Source organism: Rhopalosiphum maidis, chromosome 1, assembly GCF_003676215.2.
Source record: "Rhopalosiphum maidis isolate BTI-1 chromosome 1, ASM367621v3, whole genome shotgun sequence".
Taxonomy (NCBI): Eukaryota; Metazoa; Arthropoda; class Insecta; order Hemiptera; family Aphididae; genus Rhopalosiphum; species Rhopalosiphum maidis.
Window position 1 is genome coordinate 66917920 of NC_040877.1, and position 20620 is coordinate 66938539.

At 27.9% G+C, this 20620-nt stretch overlaps 2 protein-coding genes across 2 annotated transcripts; both read right to left on the reverse strand.

Moving 5' to 3' along the window:
- Positions 1-3197: 3197 nt before the first annotated feature.
- LOC113560864 (ester hydrolase C11orf54 homolog) lies at positions 3198-10698 on the reverse strand. The gene is made up of 7 exons (XM_026966975.1): positions 10453-10698; positions 7908-8006; positions 6981-7156; positions 5323-5490; positions 4012-4108; positions 3689-3858; positions 3198-3620 (listed from the first exon to the last, which is right to left on the reverse strand). Exons 1-7 carry the CDS (start codon positions 10553-10555, stop codon positions 3450-3452), a joined length of 984 nt encoding a protein of 327 aa, XP_026822776.1. The 5' UTR covers positions 10556-10698; the 3' UTR covers positions 3198-3449.
- A 5788-nt stretch (positions 10699-16486) lies between these two features.
- LOC113548165 (manganese-transporting ATPase 13A1) lies at positions 16487-20599 on the reverse strand. Its single transcript, XM_026948892.1, is given in 4 exon segments — positions 16487-17643; positions 17645-19024; positions 19026-20385; positions 20533-20599. Coding segments are annotated over 3 exon segments (3438 nt in total). The 5' UTR covers positions 19974-20385; positions 20533-20599; the 3' UTR covers positions 16487-16533.
- Between the last annotated feature and the right edge of the window lie 21 nt (positions 20600-20620).

The following is a 20620-nucleotide window of genomic DNA, read 5'->3' on the forward strand; positions in this document are numbered from 1 at the left end:
TAACTACAATACTTCCTATCAGTGGCGGCTCGTGGGTTTTTAATGAAGTAGTGCACATCCAAAAAAAATATAACCAATATAATATATATATATATATATATATATATATATATATATATATATTATAAATTGTATTAAATAATATTGTTTACAAATTTTAGTTATTTACAAATTACTTTTTCTTTTGCTTATACCTATTTTTACAAGTGTCAAGTACCTATAATAATAGTAAATACATAATAATAATAATAGTAATAATACATTTTCAAGTAAAAAACTATGACAAAGTAGATACAAATTATTATATTTCAGGTACATATTTATATGTTAAATCGATTCTCCTCTCTTTTTTTTCTGCAAATCTGTTTATTACTTCTTCGTTGAAGTTTGGAATGTTGTTGATCATCCGTTTTTCGATCGATAACATAGCTAGTGCTGTAAGTCGATCTTCTGTCATTGAATTTCTCAAAAATGTTTTAATACGTTTCAATGTAGAAAACGACCTTTCGGCTTCAGCTGTAGTCATTGGAATAGTTGAAATTATTTTTAAAAGTTTGTAGCTTTCAGAAAATATATGTATTAAATTATTTTCAATTATAAATTTCAATAAATGAACTGATGAATTGATATCACGGAAATCGGTTCTTTTGTAGAACAGTTGTAGTTCAGTTTTAAGTTTAGTAACATCCAAAAAAGGATATGCTTCAATTGTTTTATTAAAATGGTCACCTGGGAAGTTATTTTCGTACATAAGAAATTTGGTAGATAAAAATAGGTGCGAAGCATTTAAGTGGTTTTTATAATCAAACCGTTCTTTAACGTTGACAATAAAAATGTCACATACTTCTTTTGCAGCGATTTTTCTTGTTTCAATAGTATCATCATGTTTTCGTTTTTTCGTTGGATGATTTTGAGAAGTTTCAAAGATGTTATCAATATTCTGTCTTTCTTTTAATATATTTTCTTCGAACCGAAAAATTGCCTTTGAAAGTTCTACAGGATCCATAGTTGGTTTTTGTAGTTGATTATATAAAATATCAACATGAGGCATTAAAGAATGAAACACTCTTAACCAAAATATAAATCTATCGTCAATTAACATCCGATGCAAAGCTCCAGCTTGATTAATTGCTATGGTTTGATTGAATGTTGATTCAATTTCTTTCATACATTCAATTAACGACTCAAGATTCTCATACACAGTATTTACTATTCGACTTTTAAAATTCCATCTAGTATTAGATGATCGAGGAACTCTGTGTTTAAAAATTTTATCTAAAACCGTAACCCGCTGCGGACTGTTGGAAAAAAAATTGGTTATATCAGTTAGGTTTGAAAAAAAAATTCTTATCTCATGATTTTGTGAAGTTGGTTGAATTAAAATTAAATTAAGCTGATGAGCATAACAATGTATGAAATGTGCATTTTTATAGCTATTGTTTATTATTTTTTGTACACCATTGAGATGTCCACTCATCACGTTTGCGCCGTCGTAACTGACAAATCAACATATCTGGTGACTCTAGGACTTTTTCCAAATTAAATATTATACATTCAGACAACGATTTCGCATCGTGTCCAGTAGGATTGAAAAATCCCCAAAATCTTTCTACTGGTGTTCCATCCGATAGTAAATATCTAAATATTATTGACAATTGAAACTGAGCAGATACGTCAGTTGTTTCGTCAGCCATTACAGAAATATATTCTGTTTGTTTTATTTCATTTTTAATTCTTTGTTGACATACAGCTAAACAACATTCTAGTAAATCATTTTGGATTGATTTGGATAAACCTTTAAATACCGAAGAGTTCTCAATATGACATTTTAGTACCGAATCTAACTCTGAACTAAAGTTTATAAGACCTCGAAATACGCCGGGATTCTCTGAATTTGATTTTTCATCGTGACCTCGGAGTGCAAGCTCAAATGCTCCACAAAATTTAATACAATTTATGATTTTATTCAATATATAACGATTATGACTTATTTTTTCATTGTATTGTTTGATATTCAACCGATATGCACTAGAAAGTTGTTGTCTTATGTCTTGTTTCCCTAATAGTTTTAAATTTAATTGAGAATTTATGTGTGTCATTGATTTTTCGTGTGTTTTGATTTTAGAAGTTAAATGAATTAAATCGTTTATTCCATTCTTTACCCAAGCGGCATCATTAGATTTTTGACCAAAAAGTAGACAGGGAAAACAATACAAACGATTTGTTTCTGAACAACCACAAATCCAGTCATTAGTTTTATATATATCATTTTTAAATTGTCTTACATAATCTCTCGTTTTACATTTAGTAATTTGTTTAATATTTAAATCTGGAGTAGGCCTACCTTTATTTTTTATTTCCATCTTTTTCTCCAACGAGATTGATGAAAAATTACATTGCAGTATTAATTGCTGTACTGAGTTCATTTTAAAAATTGAAAACAAATACACGAGTAATAATATATTAATATACGTTAATGTCGGTCGTCGATAATAAACAGAAACACGATGGTCACGATTAATAATGTTTTGAATTTCCGATAATGATCGACTAGCTAATATTATCAGCTGATAATCGAAATAATATAATAAATTAATGAGAGTAAAAATAAACTATAATAACATAATAATGCCGATGCCGACGCTCAGCGACGCGGCGACGTCGAAAATAATTCGCTGAAAATAATTTAATTGGTTATGTGCACACAAACAAATGTGCACACCAACTCCATTACAACGCGGGCTGCGTGTATCGACTTGCTTCAATTTTTACACTGTACAAATGTGCACAATGATTGTGTGCACAACTGCACTACTATAATAATACACGCCGATACCGTTCCGTCGCGGACAGCCATTTAGCAGTCGAAATAACCCAATCCAAATATTAAACATAAATACATAATATTATAATATTATTATTTTCATAATACTCTGAATTTATATTTTTATATTTTGAAAATAATTCTTATTACATTACAGGTACTTAGTTGTATTATTATGATTTGTTTTCAATTTTTCTTGAGTTTAGGTAGGTAGTGCACGTGCACTTGTGCACATACACACGAGCCGCCACTGCTTCCTATTAAATAAATAGGAGTTAATTAAAAAGTAAAGAAATAAAGATAGACACATATTTTGATAAAACTTAAAAATGTAAGGAATATTTCAATTTTTTTTTAAATAAGTCTAGAATGATACATTATGATTATATTATATTTATAATTTGAATAAGCACTGTTGTTTACACGATAAACTAATAAAGTAATAACTATAGTTTTATGGTAAATTAATCAGAGAGTGATGATAAAATACAAAAAATTTAAAAACAATTAATGTATTCTTTAAAATCTGTAATATAATATATATTTAAGTTTCACGCGCGTGCACGCTTTAAAACCAGTTGAATAAATTTAGTTTTGGCAAAGATGTACCATACTTGATCATCGCTTATAAAGGATTATTGCATACTTCATTTGACTTATCAATTTTAGTAAATTGCTTGGAAACACCAAAATAACCAGTATATTTGATGGTATTCGGTTCCGTATCGTTATGGTAATGTCCTCCTTGATCACGATCAGTATGCAGATGGAAATGTTGAAGTCTTAAATTCAAACCCTAAGAAAAGTGAAAAATATTTTCAATACATATATAATACAGCCGTACAAAATAATTTTTAAAATTACGGGATCGTGAGAAACGATGCATCCAACACCCACCAACGGAGGGGATAATTCAATATAATGTAAAAAATTGTTTAGCTCTTTTTCTGATTTTAAAGGTATTTTCACCAAGCTTGGCTTAACGACATGAACTTTCACTTTACCATTTTCAATGAGTATCACTCCACCAATCGCTATATTTATACAAGTAAAAAACAAATTAATAATATTCAAAAATTCGTAGTTATTAGTTACAATCTAAGCAGTAAAAATATATATTCCTGTAGTGAATGTACCTAGAATTACCTACTTATTATAATAGCATTAAAATTATTGTTAACCCGTACCAATTATTTCATCCCCGAAATGTTTCTTTAACGCTTCTCTAATGCACGTGCTAAAACTTAACGGTCCTTTTCTTACTTCGCACACAATTTTTAAAACCTAAAAAAAAAAACGTTTATATTAAGATCATTAAGGTTACCTGCCTTACATATAATATACTATATACTATAATCGTACAAATTCATACTAATTACGTATTAATTATACATAGTAAAATATTGATTATTTTTAGAAGTGATGGGGGGCAGTGTAATGCACGTTTTATATAACAGTATCGGGAACTCTATGAAACGTTATTATTATTATGCAGATTTGATCATGCGCAAGTAAAGTAACTTGTTCAACGTGAAAATAAAAAATTATTTATATTATATTATGTATTAATACTCGCAAAAAATCGGTTAGTATATTAATTTATTATATAATTATAACTAATACGTCTTTCTTAGATATTGTTAAATGTTTTGAGCGTATTTGGTAAATTGCCATTATATCGTATAAATACGGAGAAACTCTAAGATAATTAAATCCATGATAATAATTTATTTTAAAACCCTATAAGGTTTGGATATACTTTTAATATATAATATGTATATACTATATATATATTATACTATAATGATATATATTTTATTATTATAATATTATACACATATTATTAACATAAACTTCGCCATAAAAGAAAATCAGGTAACAGTATAAAATTAATACCTATAATATATTATTATAAAAAGTTTTATAATTTTTATAATAATAATTGTCCACATTAAATAATAGTTAGATACCTATGTGTAATATGCTAAAAAATATATAAAATTTTTATTTTTGTCCGGCTCGCGAACTCTTACTAATTCCGAATTCGTGATTATGGCCCGAGAATCCAAAAAGGTTACAGCCGACCACTGGATTAGACTATTAGACTAATTTAATAGACAAACTTATTTTTCTCAAAAAACGATTACGTAACTTTTTAAAATCCAAAATTAAATTATTGTAACAATAATAATATAAATTATAAAATTTTTTTTAAATTACAGAGCTTTAAATAGATTATATTTTTAACATACCTTTAAAAAATATATAAATCTCTAATTAATGACAAATGTATTCGGGTACTTAAATATACAAGCTTATACACATGGAATTTTAGTATAATCACTTCAAACTAATACACATGTTACATGCATAAGAACTACACGAATTGCACGTGTAATAAGGACCACTAGTTACAAGTAGTTTTTACTTTGATTAGGTACTTATGATTTACCTATAGCTAAAATGTTAGTAGGTTCTTAAATATATTTTGTAATTACCTCTCCTCTAAAGCCGTTACTAGTGAAGAAATTTGCCAAAAATGAAAACCTCGTTTCGTCGTCCGGTAACGACTTATGATAACACTCTGCGACATCTTCAGACTTCGTCATGTGAACGTGTGTTCCATTTTTAACTCGATCACCAATCATTGTAACATTTTCCACGCTCTTTATTATAAATTATAAACGTCATGAAATAATACATATTAAGTACATATTTTCATTACTTTGATAGACAATTATTTAATTTTTTTTTTGTTCATACTTAAAATTTATAAAACAAGCTTTAGTTTTTTTTTTTGACATATTTAACTTGATTCAAATGACCCCAATAACCTAAACCTTTTTTCTATTCACAATAATTAATAATATAACATCTCAATGAAAACAAATGGTTTTAATAAATTATATAAATAATAACAGTAATAACACATAATATAGTTTTAATCACCTAAACCACCTAAAATCTAACATAATTAACATTTTAGATAAATATACATTTACATGGTAAATAATGTATCAGGTAGGTATAATATTTAACAGGTAGTGGTGATTTATTTTATGAAATATTATTTTATGTATATCAATACAGGGGCGTCATTTCACATTTTTTCATGGGATGCAAAACCAATATTGAAAATCTAAAGTAATACCAGTCACTCACATGGTCGAGTCATTCCATGAATTTTTTTAACATATTTTTTGTGTAAATGTAGATTATTTCATAGAAATTATAGTATAAAACAAAATAAATAACAATAATTTTGTTCATGGTATGCATTTGCACACCTTTGCATCTCACAAATGACGCCACTGTATCAATATATAATATGCATTATACATGCTCACTTGCCTTTATTAAATTTTGAGTTTAGAAATATTGAGTATATTTAAACTCCAGTTTTCATACTATTTATTAAGTCTTGATACAAACTTTATTCAAATGAGAATCATAATTTTTACTTTAAATTATTAAGTACATGTTTTTTAAATGTTGATGTAGGTGTAAATATAAATACAAATCCAACTATAGCAATTTTTGAATTGTTATATGCATTTAAGGATTAAAGTCTATACATATGGGTTAATGATATTGAAAATTGTATTAAGTAATTGCCAATTAGAATAAATTATTAGAATATTATATTCGTAAAAATTGTATGTGAATACTGAATATAAATAGTATAATAAATTATAACTAATAAGTGTAGCAGTATAACTAGTATAAGCAGTCTAAGTCTATAGACATAATAGAATATTATTTCTATTTGTTACTTGATATAAAACTATTATTAAGGATTATTATCATTAGTACATAATAAAGTTTAATATATCACAGAAGCCACATGTTTGAGTTTTGATTTAAATATGTACCTATACCTATATTTACCTATATAATTATTTTTAAAATGTATGGGCTTTAGAGTTAACAGTTAACAAGAGTGTTTGTAATTTGAAAAAAATGCATCGACACGTGACAGTTCTTAATAGCAAAACAAGTTAAAGTATGAAAAAATGTTCATTATATATTTATATTTAAAAAAATTAGCAATTAGAATTTTAATAAATACACACATTATGTAAGTAGGTATTAAATGATAAAAGGAGGAGGAGCAGGCAAAGTTAATTAATCTATATAGTGCGCGCGATATACTTGCTTCACTATCGACTCCAAAATATGGATAAGGGCCACCACAAGCTCCAATGATAACCAAAGGATCGGACCCAGTAATTTGTTTTAAATCTTTGACGTCGTACAATTTTTCTCGCTTTATTGAAGGTATTAAATTAGTGATATCACCAATGTCAAATACGTTTTCGTCGCCATTTAGTCCTACATAGTAATAAAATAATATATACATACATGATACATATACTATACAATATACATATATTTACACCTTACACCCAATATCCCAATGATTACATATTACATAATCAATATACAAATAGGCAGTGCTCGACTTGACAAAATTAAAGTAGGGGACTCTGTTAACTTTAAAATAAAGAACGTCCCCATCACTTGTTAAACGTTACTACGCCCCCACACCTCCTATATCCCTCTTTAAATCATATGAAAAATATTTATAAATAATAAATTTAAAAAAAAATTACTGTAAATATTATATTGTATATTTTAGTTATAACTAATATAATAACAAACTCAAAACTAACTAAATAAAAAACAATTCATTTTAACTATTTATTTAAATAGTTCCATAATTTATCTCATAAGACGTATATTCTAGGATGCAATATAGTAGTTAGAACAAATATAATGTGGAACAAATATTTTGTGGCATAATTTGTAGTGATGATTAAAGATAATTAGTTAAATAATAATAATAAATATCTTAATAATTATTAAATCTATGGTAAGAAAAATTATTATGATGTTATCACGTGCATTTTGATAACAATTCAGAATGATGCAGTGTCCCCTGCGTTCCCCTTAAAAATAAAAGTAGGGGTACGCTAAAATTTCTGAAAAATTAGTTGGAGTACTCCGTTCTCCTGCGTCCCCCCCAAATCAAGCACTGCAAATAAGTAGTATAACCAATATATAGGTGTATATTTATGCTTACCTTCGGAGGTTAAGTTAAACGGTGGTTGAGTTAAATCTGGACATTGAACTACTTCTGCACTAGCATTTTCAAAATTGTCTAATAATTCAGGCAATATGGCTGAAATTGTAAAACCAACATGTGAATTGTCATTGCATTGTTAATATCATGAAATTGTAAGTATAGATACGTATATAGTTATCTTTATAGTAAGATGTTTAAATTGAACAGTTCAATAATTCATAAAAACGCAATGTATTATCAAAAACTACTACCTAATAGAGTAATACATACTTACATTAGATATATTTTATACACTTATACATTACTGAATACTTGTATGAGTATAACCCATATAAGATATGACTATGGACTATGGTTAATTATTTGTAAATGTTAATTTTATTAACGCACCTAACTATTTAAAAACTGAATTTTTAACTATGCTTATTTGTATATAGATGCAGTGGAGCGGTATATATTAGGTATACGTATCTATAGCATCTTATATAAGTTTTTTATTTAATTGCCTTGGTAGTTACTAGTAAGCACAAATAATATTTACATATTTTAAATCCAATATAAATGTTTTATATAATATTATGAAAACGTCTTTTATTGTTTAAATATCTAATTTCGTTGGATTTTTTTTATTTAAAACATCGATAAAATTAATCGGTGCAAGATTTTTTGTTATACTGTATAAATTGTTTATAAGAAACATTGCATTACATTTTCAATACTTTATACTTAAGTATTAAGAATTTAGTCAATATTTCAGCTTCAAATGCTTATAAATATAAATTGTGCATACTGCATATTATTATATATCTTTAATATTTTTAAATACCATAACTATATAATAACAAATCACAAGAATCATTGTATTATATTTTTTTATAGACATTTTAGTACCTATAGGAAATACTAAAATCCTATAGGATGTTTATAAATATGGACCCGCCGTTTTTCCCGAATAGTATTTTGCCCGAAAATCCGAAAACCCAAAACCTTTTTTACCGACGGTTATTGTTCCCGAAATAAAATAATTAAAAAAAATTTTTATTTACTGGCTTATTTTCTATGTATTATATTTTATACCTATATAAGATAAAGATAGTATTTACGAAAAAGTATGGGTATTTTACATTTATTGCAATTTATCGTCATTATGACATATGTATAATATATATATACTATTACTATCTTTGCCACACGAACATTTAATTGATTTGTATTTTACTCTTATATCAGCGCGTGCTAGTGATACTGTTATTATGATTATTATCGTTTGTATATCTCGAAAAGTGCTATAAAGCTTAGATATATAGTATATATCTATTGGGCGTATTATATCAACGCAAACAAATTTTGTCGATATCAGCGACGACTTATCGAATAGGTGTTCGTTATGCTCACGCACAACATATTTAACATAGTTACGTAACATAACTTGTCGCATATTTATCCACAGTGTCCATTGTAACCTATGGATAGTTATGCGCACATCGATCGTCGCTAATATAAAAACATCAACCTTACCTTTACTCTGCTCTCGGTGAGTTCTAAAAAGAACAAGCTGATGTTGAGATAATGATCTTAGAGCTGAGTCTAGGGCGAAAAGTGAGAGCTCAGCCAAAAAGAAAATGGCAAGACTTTCAGATGCGAATTATGGCCATTACTGCTTATTTTAATGCATATCAAGAATTAGATTTTCTGAAGGCAATCGCGCATAAGGCATAATATTGTTTTGTGAAATTATTTTGTATTTTGCTTTTTGTTTAATATTGGTCAATTTATATGTTTCACTATTCACTACGATATTACTTCAATTAATTAATTCTTATAATTTATACGTATTATAATTTATAGATTTTAAAATATTAAATTATTAAATTACCGCAATTCTTATATTATTATTAATTAATTGTATTAATCTATTTTTATTTTTATATGTATTATAATTTATACTCGGATTTTCGGGTTAAATATCGGTAACCTATAAATATACCTCAGTCAAAATATTTTGAAAATTAAAAACGGGTCTTCCTTAATTTTTTGTTTATTTTTCCTAGTTATTTTGAAATATATTAAGAATTTTTTATTATTGACACCCCAGAATATAAACTGAATCCAATTTGCTACTAGAAACTATCTTTAAAATTAAAAACCGTAGCAATTTAGTAATTATAAAAATAAAAAAGTTATAAGAAAAAAAATAACCTAACATAAATCGTTGTATTATGTATTGATCTTATTGATTCATTACTCCGCTCAGAATCTAAAAATAATATCTTAATGCATAACATATTTATTAATTTGGTCCGTAAGTTTAATTCCCGAATTTTTTGTAAGTTTTTCCTTTATTCCCAAGTGACCAATTATTATGTTTAATAAATGTAAATATAATTATATAGGTAATTATAATACATTTTAATAAGATGGCTAAATAATAATAAATAGGTATCGTTTATTTTCATTTTTAAAATCTGACCACTTTTATTCTAGACTGTAGTCTTGCCTACCTTAATTATAAGCAATAATACTGAAATACTATAATAAGTACCTTTAACAATGCATCTTAGAGGCGGTGTGTTTAGTTTGATGCGCACTATGGGCAATTCATTCATGTTTAAGACACTTGGAAAATTGCAATTCTCGGTTGCCATTTCAGAGAAATTATTATTTATTTTTAGAAATGGAACAAAAAACTATGAATAATAATAATAATTCACGATCTAAAACGATTAGCGTAAACCACGTGCATAAATGTTTGCATTTACGTTAGCCACCTGACTGCAACATGATTACGAACGTTTTTATCACCTTTTTATAACACGATTGTGAACGAATGTTGCTTATCAAAGAATATGTTTTTTTAGCCGAACAACGAACGATTACGAACGTCTTACTTTTTAGGCTACGTCGCTACTCGCTAAGTATAATTGCTGAATATGTTTTATTTTGTTCGGGGATTCAGTAAAAACATTTTTTTTTTTTTTAAATAAAAACTCTTCGATATATTAATACGTTATATTATAGCTATACATTATAAACTAAAATAAAATGATACAAAGTTATAGGTAGTGTTTCAATTGTTTAAAATGTTGATTAAAAAAATGTTCGGGATATAAATGTTATTAATAAATACCGTTACTTAATGTATTATAATACGTTACAATCTGAAATAAATAAATAAAAAAAAAAATACAAAATAATAGTTTTTCTATATTTTATTCTTTTTTTAAATTTTTTCCTTAGTATGAATTTCCGGTTTTTTGTATAAATATAAAATAAGATCTTTGTAGATTTTATAATCATTGTAATTTATTTATAGGTACCTACGTTATTTTTGATAGAATTTATTATTGTCAAAGTTTGTGCTTGTATTTTTTTTAAAACTGAAATAACTGCATGTGTTGGAGAATGGGGGTTATAAAACTGACCAATGTAAGTTCTATAAAAGCTCTTCGGCCCATTGGTAGTTCTAAAAATGTGTACAAATAATATTAAATCCATTTATTATATAAATATAACTGAATAATAAATACTGACTATAAATATAAATCTAGCAACTCCGTACGAAAAAAGGCAGGTAAACATGTTCGAAATCGTTTTATCACCCAGCCACCTATTATACAACAAGCACTATGTAGGAGATATCTTCTCTACATCGTGACTACAAGTCTACAAGTTTTTGATATATTTTATGATATAAATATCAAGCTACACCGGCGGTGGACAATGATCTTAAAGTACACCTTTAGGTAGTTAATATTACGTAATCATCTGTCGTAACGCTTATACAAAAAACATGGTAAGAAAAGGTGATTGATGAGTACATAATCGTAATTAATAATTATGCTATATACACACTTCTTTGTTTATCTGTAAGTGCCACGATTAAAAGGACGTCATACTCGCATGTGTTGCCTCTGACTTACTAATGTAGGTCATCATACTACATTTTCGTTCAGCAGAACATATTTTGTGATGTTATCTTTAACATAGGAGTACATTTACCTATTATCAAATTTAAAGGTAAGGATGCTACCTAGTACCTAGAAAATAACATATGCTTTTATTGATATTATTATTTTAAAGTGTGTTATAGCTATCAGTTATGTAAAATATTACAATTTTAAAACGTTTATAACTTACTTTAAATTGATAATATCAACAAAAGCATATGCCATTTTCTAGATAATATTCATACCTTTAAATTTGATACTGGTAAATTTACTTTCAATATTAAAGCTATTACATCACAAAATGTACGTTAATGAGACGGAGACAACATATTTACATATGCGGGTATGGAGTACTCTTAAAGATATATCTTGTTGCGTATCGGGATTGGTAAATGTGTCCCAAATGACCTTACCTCGGTAAATTGTGTCTCAGAAAAAAAAATATGTGTGTGGTTTTTATGATATTATGTTCTAAAAAATAGTAGTATACCTAGTATAAATAATTAAAAATTGAGTCCTGGAAAAATATGTTAGTACGTATAAATATCATGTTTAAATGATATACATTTAACAAATTCTAATCTAACAATATTATTAGTATACAAGTATTTCGTCATTTGTTCCCTTAAGTATTTTTTTTACCGAGTGTAATTTTATTTTTCTGTATTGTACTTTGTAATTTAATATGTGTCTCAGACTGTACTTGTAATAATATGTCCACAAAAAATAATTATTTTTAAGTAAATTGTATAAAACATAAATACAAAATATAAAAGTTTTATGGTTTTAATATTTTAGACTTAGTTGCGCCAAAGATTTATAGCTGGGGCCCAACTTACCTATTGGCTGTTATTTTTTTATAGCCGGGACCCAATTTACCTATTACCATTTTATACTCGGCTCTCAACTTACCGCTTTCTAAATGAATACAAAATGTCGCGGACTCAATTTACCATGGCGTATACTTATAGATTAACGATTAACACATGATACGTATGGTAATCGGTCAAAAAGTCTAGGGGCAAAATGTCCGTTTTAAAAAAAGTTGGACAAAAAGTCCGGATTCAGTTTTTATAGTCGGACAAAAAGTCTAAAAATACAAAATATTTCATATAATTAATATTTATTTTAAAAATTTAAAAATGTTTGTGACATTTTTCTATTTTCTTATTTTCATTTATAATTATATAATTTATTACAACATATTAGTAAAACCATATCTATATAACCATATCATATATGTAACTAAATACATTTTAACAAACAATAAATATTTTTTTATTTATGAACACGTCAATCTAAACTAAAACTAAAAAAAAAATAGTACATTATAATCTAGTGCAGTGTTTTTCAACCTGTGCGTCGCCGGTCATTATTAAGGGAGCCGCGTTCGCAATAGAAACTAAAAATACAATTTCCGCGCACCAATACATATTACATTTTGGGTGTGTGAGACAGATCGGCCGTCGATAACCGTGTTTGCGATATCGAGTAATAGCATATTTCGATTACTATTTACATTTATTTGATGATATAATGCAACAAAAACAAGCACAGCCGTCCCATTAAAAATAAAGTTAGATTAAAATTATTATAAATAATTTAAATTTGTTTATTTTTAAATATTCGTATGGGAGCCGTACATTTTATTTCAAAATCAAAAGGAGCCGTGGACCCGAAAAGGTTGACAACCACTGATCTAGTGGATTTCCGTTATATTTTTGTTAGTTATACAAAAATATAATAATATGTGTACATTTTTAAATTTTTAAAATAAATATTAATTAGGTATATAAACTATTTTGTATTTTCGGATTTTTTGTCCGACTATAAAAATTGAATCGGGACTTTTTGTCCAACTTTTTTTAATGCAGACTTTTTATCCGCGATTCGCAGGTATACAGTTTTTATTTTATTTTTTTGATAAATGAGACATGAGTCAGAGACATAATACACTTGTATAACACAATATTATACAATTAAACAATTTACATCACTATTTATACCACAAACCTATTCACACCATTCTACAGTGAGACAATATTGGTTCAAAAGTTAATAACAATAATAAATTATAAAATATATAGATACTATAGTAATAATTTAATATTGATGATATTGCATTTATTAAATTTATGAATGTAACGTTTTCTTTTATTATAATTTATAAAATATACTTAGTAATATAGCCTCGATTGATCTTTACTGAGAATCGTTTTTTTTATACAATATATTTTAATCATTAAATTAAAATATGTGTTCATAACGTAATTCACCCAATAATGAGTTACACTCAACTCCTACCATATGGCATAAAGATTACCTACCTACTTTTTTATTTTTGATACTATGACCAAAATATGTTTTATAATTTTTTCTCCATGTTTTAGTATGTTAATATACTTATACTCTTCATTTAATTAAAATTTATTACCGTGCTAAAAAAGGTCTTAAACTCATGATAGGGTCCTAGTTAAAATTTGGAAAATATAATTTGAAAGCTAGGTATTAATTCGTATTATTGATGGTAAATTAATTTTTTTATGATTGTTAACCACATGCATAAAATCTAAATAAACGGATGAAGATAAAATTATTTTTCCATTAGTAGTTACCATAACACTTCAAAAAGTTTCATATTAAAGAAAAAACAAAGGTATATTTCTACTTTACAGGACATCTTTTTTTTGCAATTTTTGTAATTGAAATATATGTAGTTAAGTACGCTGAAAACGATGGTGAAGTCAGAATTGGCGCTCGGACATAGTTAAGAAGTTACATTTTAAAGTTGCACTACTATAAATGTCAAACAATAGGTTAGGTCATCCGTTAGGTTACCCATTATGTTGGCTTAGGTCTACATTTACCCAACTTTCCCCCCCTAGGTGGACTATTTTCATCACCTGGGGGGTTAGGGGGCCGAGCCACCAACCGAGAGGACCGTAGGACCTCGAGTTCGGCGATCGGAGCCGGCAGGCGTAGGGAGCAACTACACGTATTATTTAATACTACAAAATTCAAAAGATTGTAAATTGCCATATTAAAAAGTTATTTTGTTTAATTATGTTTCGTAAAATAAAATAAAAAGTTTATTTTAATCGAGGTTTGAACGGGAGATATTTGGTTAAATTTACCGGAAAGTTACCACTGTGCCAAGTTACCACAGAAGTTCAATTTGAATTTTTTTAAGCAAAATGGGTATTTAAGGATTATAGTATAAATATAAAACTTCAATTAGTTATAACTTTGAAAGTAAGTTCGTGCCCCAAATTCTGATTTCACCATCATTTTTTTCGTCAAAAATATGACAAGGTCCCCCCAAAAACTTACCAAAAAAAGGGATGTCCCGTAAAGTAGAAATGTTCCAAAACAAATTAATGTCAGTCAGATTATAAATAGCACTTATTCAATTATACCTCAGATTAACCTTTTACAATAATGGATTATATTAGTATATTTTATAATTTGTATTTCAAACAATTCTCAAAAATAAAAGTGATTCAGTTTTGAACTACCATTATGCAAATACAGTGGCGTACGCAGAATTTTTTTAAGGGGGTGTCATATTTCTCTAACACCCTCCCTTGTGTAAGCCACTGTGCAAATACATAAGGGTATAATATAAATAACTTCAAAAGTTTCAAATTGGTTACAATGAATTTAAAAGCCAATAAAGATAATAAAATCATTCTTTTATAAAAAAAATTATAATACAATAAAATTCTATATAACCATTGAATGTAGAATAGACTAGTGATCTTCAACTTTTTTGGACTCACGACCCACGTAAGCTTTGTAAAAAAGCTAAAATTGCTTAATGCTTTGCAATAGTACTATTAAAACTGAATACAATACAACAATTTTAAACTGTTTTTTCATTTATTAAGTTTAATAATTAAAAAATATTTTTTTACCGTATACAATTTTATTAATTTTATTTTTATTTTAAAAAGAAGACTTATCGGCATCTATTTTTGAGCTTACGCGACCCACCGATTGAAGACCACTGGAATAGATTATTTGATTATAGACTTTTCTGTGATCAATGATATAACAAAATATGTTTGAGGACCAAACCAAATTTGTTCTCTATTTAATGAATTTTTCCCTTTTGTAATATGAAAGTTTCTATGTACTATAATATTTATATTTTACTTTACAAAATTCACAAAAAAAGCTGCCTTTTAACTATTTTTTTAATTTTTAGAATATTAAAAAAAAATAGAAATGGAATGTATCATTTCTTTAATAAAATAATAATGTAATAAATGTTGCATATTTTATTGTGAAAAAAGTAACATTGACTAACAAAATATGAATAATGAATATTAATAGGTGCAATATAATCATTTTTACATACATTTTATTTATTCCTAAATTAATAATATATTATAATACCATAGTATTAAAACTGTTTTATATAATATTGCACTTAACATAAATAAATTTTTTTAAGCTTATTTTAAAAAAAAATACATTTTTTTAGTTAGTATCTTTTTTAATATATTATAATTTAAATAAAAATAAGCTGATGTACAAGGAATTATATTTTTCTTTAATATAACATACAATTTTTTTCAAATTAATAAAATTATTTTATAACAATACATAATAAATTATGATTTATGAATAATACATTTATTATTTAACATTGCATTTCTAACATAAAACATTTTTTACACAGGCACTTTTTTAAATTTTCCTTCACCAAAAAGCCATAAACATAATCGGTCCATTATATAAGAACCAAAGTAATCTGAAATAAGTACAGTAATTAAAATAACTCGGAATTCATGAGGAAACTGAACAATTTCAAATTGCTCATTAAGTCCTTGCAAAGTACCCATACTTAAAAACAATATTACCATAATTGTTCCTACTGTACTGTACAGCAATGGCTTATTTTCTATTAAATTTTCCATGAATGGTCGTCCTCGATAATTGACTGAAAAAGTACAAATTTGCAATGCCATGGAAATAATAAATACTGCACTGTTCACTACATTAGGTTTAAATTCGTCTACATCTGTTTCTGCAGAATCCAAATTTGTATTATTTGATAACAAACTGTCATTTGAAAATGGCAAAGTAGTATTCACAGGATCACTTTCAGCATACACACTAGCTTCTTGGACTAAGAATACTAAACTACAAAAGTGTATAATAAATTGTAATAATACAGTTGAAATTGTGTAGATGTTGAATATATTTGGCAGTGGTCTCTGTTTGGATAAAACTTTTAAAGGTCTTGACCTTGAAATAAATAAAAATGAAGCAGCTAACAATAATCCTTGTAATGTAGCTTGAGAATCACTAAATTTTATACCCTTAACATAAAGTACAGACTGACTATAAGCAGCAATAAGAGCATTCAGTGCTAATATTTTAAACATTTGAAGTGTAGTAACTAAAGTACAACGACCTTGTTTAATTACATGACATACACAAGTTACAGATGAAAATTTACTTGTAAAAGGAGCAGCAATACTAGCGTCTCCTGACTTCACCACAGTCACAGATTCTTCATCTATTTCTTTCATTAGTCTTTTCATTTGATCACCTACATTTTCTCCTGGTTTTCTTGACTTATTGGCAAACATATCTTTTTTTAATTTTATCTTTTCTTTACCTCTAGCAAGTATAGCAATACCAACATGTGCATGTTTCAAGGCGCCAACATCATTAGTACCGTCTCCACACATCAAAGTACAATAACCTAATTCTTTTAATGTTATTATAATAAATTCTTTTTCTTTGGGAGCCACTCTAGCAAACACACATACATGTAGGTATAATTTTTTTTAATATATCTTTGTGATTTTGATTTAGAAAATTTAATCCATCTCCTGTCAAACATAAATCATATGAATCGACTAATTCTTTAATACTACTATTTAATGGGACTTGAATTTTGTAACTATCACTTATCCAACACCATGTTTTGTTGGTTTCTGAAAGTGTCAATATGATATGACTTGCAGATCTTGTAAAATTTAATTCATTAGCTACATAACATGCAGTCAATGCATTATCTCCAGTTATCATAGTTACCATGTGGGACGAGTTCAGAAGTTCTTTAATAACATTCTCTGAATCTTGTTTTAATGGACACGAAACCACAACAAACCCAACAAAATTTAAATCACATTCCAAGTCTTCTCTCTTTAAATTTTTTAAATCATTTGGAATGGCAGTCATTTCTTTTCTAGCAAGCGCTAATACTCGAGCTCCTCGACCAGCTAGTTCAAGATATGTACTGTCATAATTATTAGGAATATTTAATAACATTGACTTCAGCACTTCGGGGGCACCTTTGACACTTGCTATATGTATAACTTTATTTGCTGTTTTTGTACATTTATAAGCTGCTAATACAGACATTCTTTTTAAAGATGAAGAAAAATAAAATCTGTTCAATATCTTTAATGGTGGTATCTTTGATTTCTTTGGTACAATAAAATCATTCTTGGTTAAAATCCAATTTATTGCGTTCAAAGAGGCTTTTTCAACAGGATCCCCAACTAATGTATCTTCTAGTTGGACCAATGAGTGACAAGAAGCTAAAACTTGAATGGTATGTTCAGGGGCTTCATTCATTGGAATCATATCTTTTTCAACACCAGCTATACCTTCAACAATTAAAGCATCTTTGGTTAAAGTACCAGTTTTATCAAAACAGCATATTTCTACTTTGCCAGCAAATGGAATTCTAAAAGGTTCAGTACAATATATTCCAAGTTTGGATAAGGATAAAATTGACGAATTAACAGCCAATGATAATTCAACAGGCAGTTCCGGAGGTATAACAGAAGTGAGGATAAGTGTACATTCAAGGAATAACTTGTAACGGCTCCTATTTGGATCTTCAGTGCCTTTAATCCACAAATAGTAAGCTGCAGCAATTGCAAAAATTAACAAAAATAAAATAAATGCTAAAGTTTCCATGTTATTTGCAGTGACATGCTTGACACCAAATAATATTGTTTGTAGTAGATTACCTTGTGATGTATTGAAACCTGTTCGTAACACATAAGCAATACATCCATTATCTGGAGGGGAACGCACACTTGATGATATTTTCATAGGAGAAGTATGTTGAACTACTTTTGTACCACTAAATAAAATATGCAGTTTCTTATCAGATTCAAAATCTAAGTTTCTACTAGCAATCGGTAATATTTTCAATAGATTCTTTCATCTGTGGAATAGATTCACCAGTCAATAAGCTTTCATCAACGATACATGAACCTCTTAAGAGTAATAAATCACAAGGAACAGTTTGATCATTATTGGTTCTTGTAATAGATACAATATCGCCAGGTGTAAGTTCGTCACTTAATAAAAATTGCCATTTTTTATTGCGATACACATGCAAATGAATTGGTTTGTTACCCATATTCCTGATTTCTTCCATGTTACGTAATTGTTGCTTGACTAAAGTGCATTCAAATAGTACCAACATTGCTAAGGTAAACAAAGAATAGTACCAATACTTATCAAAGCACCACAACGCAATACAAAATACTTGAAACACAAAAAAAGGAGCTGTTGCTCTTTCTATAAATAAATCATTAAACTTTGGTAATTGTATATTAAGGCGATTTCGACCATATAATTGTATAGCTCTAGATAACTGTTCATCACTATTGTAGCCTTTACAATTTCCATATTGTTCTATTGTATTAGCAATTGGAAATTCTAAAGAATTGAAACATTTCTTGTCATCATTCCATATATATTTGATTTCTTGGTACCTAAACCATGTAACAGTCTTCAGGTCTTGGTCTTGGAATGTGTTTAACATCACTAATTCGGTAAATCCATTATTAGGAGTGGGTAATACTTTGACCAAGGCAGCTTCCTCTGGGGAAGTGACACGTCGACATGACAATAGACATCTAAATGATACAGACCAGTAACAACTTAATGAACACAATATTTGGGCAACACCGATGGCAAAAATACCAGCAAAAAAGAAATCTAGCAGATTGTCGGTGAAATAACAAGCGGACGACCACGAGATGTAAAGGACAACAAATGGAAAGATGGCTCCGTGAAATGCAACATGTCGGGGTACGTATAGAGACACTGAGTCAATCAGATTGTCAATGGCCATTGTTGCGTCGTTTGAAGTGGAAAAAAATAAAATAGAACAATTAACGATTAACTATTGATACTGATTACCAAATAACAACGGTACCTTGGAGGCGTCAGAACTGGGGCGGATGGTTCACGTCCGAAGTGACTGGACGGTTGGCCATTATAGTGCAGTGGGCACAGAATGAGCGCAAATTGGTTGGCGATCAAATACTATGTACTGAATACTGATGATAACAACAAAAAAGGCGTACTGATGTCCGACCGACGGCGGTCTTATTGACTCAATGTGATGATCGTCGATTCGTTTTTACTCTATCTGGAACGCTTGATGACGAAACCGGACCGGCAACAAGTAGATAGTTCATCAGCGTACCAGTAGTCGTGAACTATCGTCATTGTTCAGTAACTTCAATCAGGAAAAACATTACCTATATATTTTGATTAAAACGAATAATAATTATTGTAATACTTGACAAGTGGTCGAAAATTAATAAACAAGCAAGCAAAATAGTAATTTACTATTATATTTATAAATTTATAATAAATTATTAAATTAATATTGCTAAACCGCTTACCGACTACTGTTAAGTGCTTACGCCGACGATAAGTGATAGGATTGATAGGAGATAGCGGAACGGGAGAGATGTTTAAGAATCTTAACCT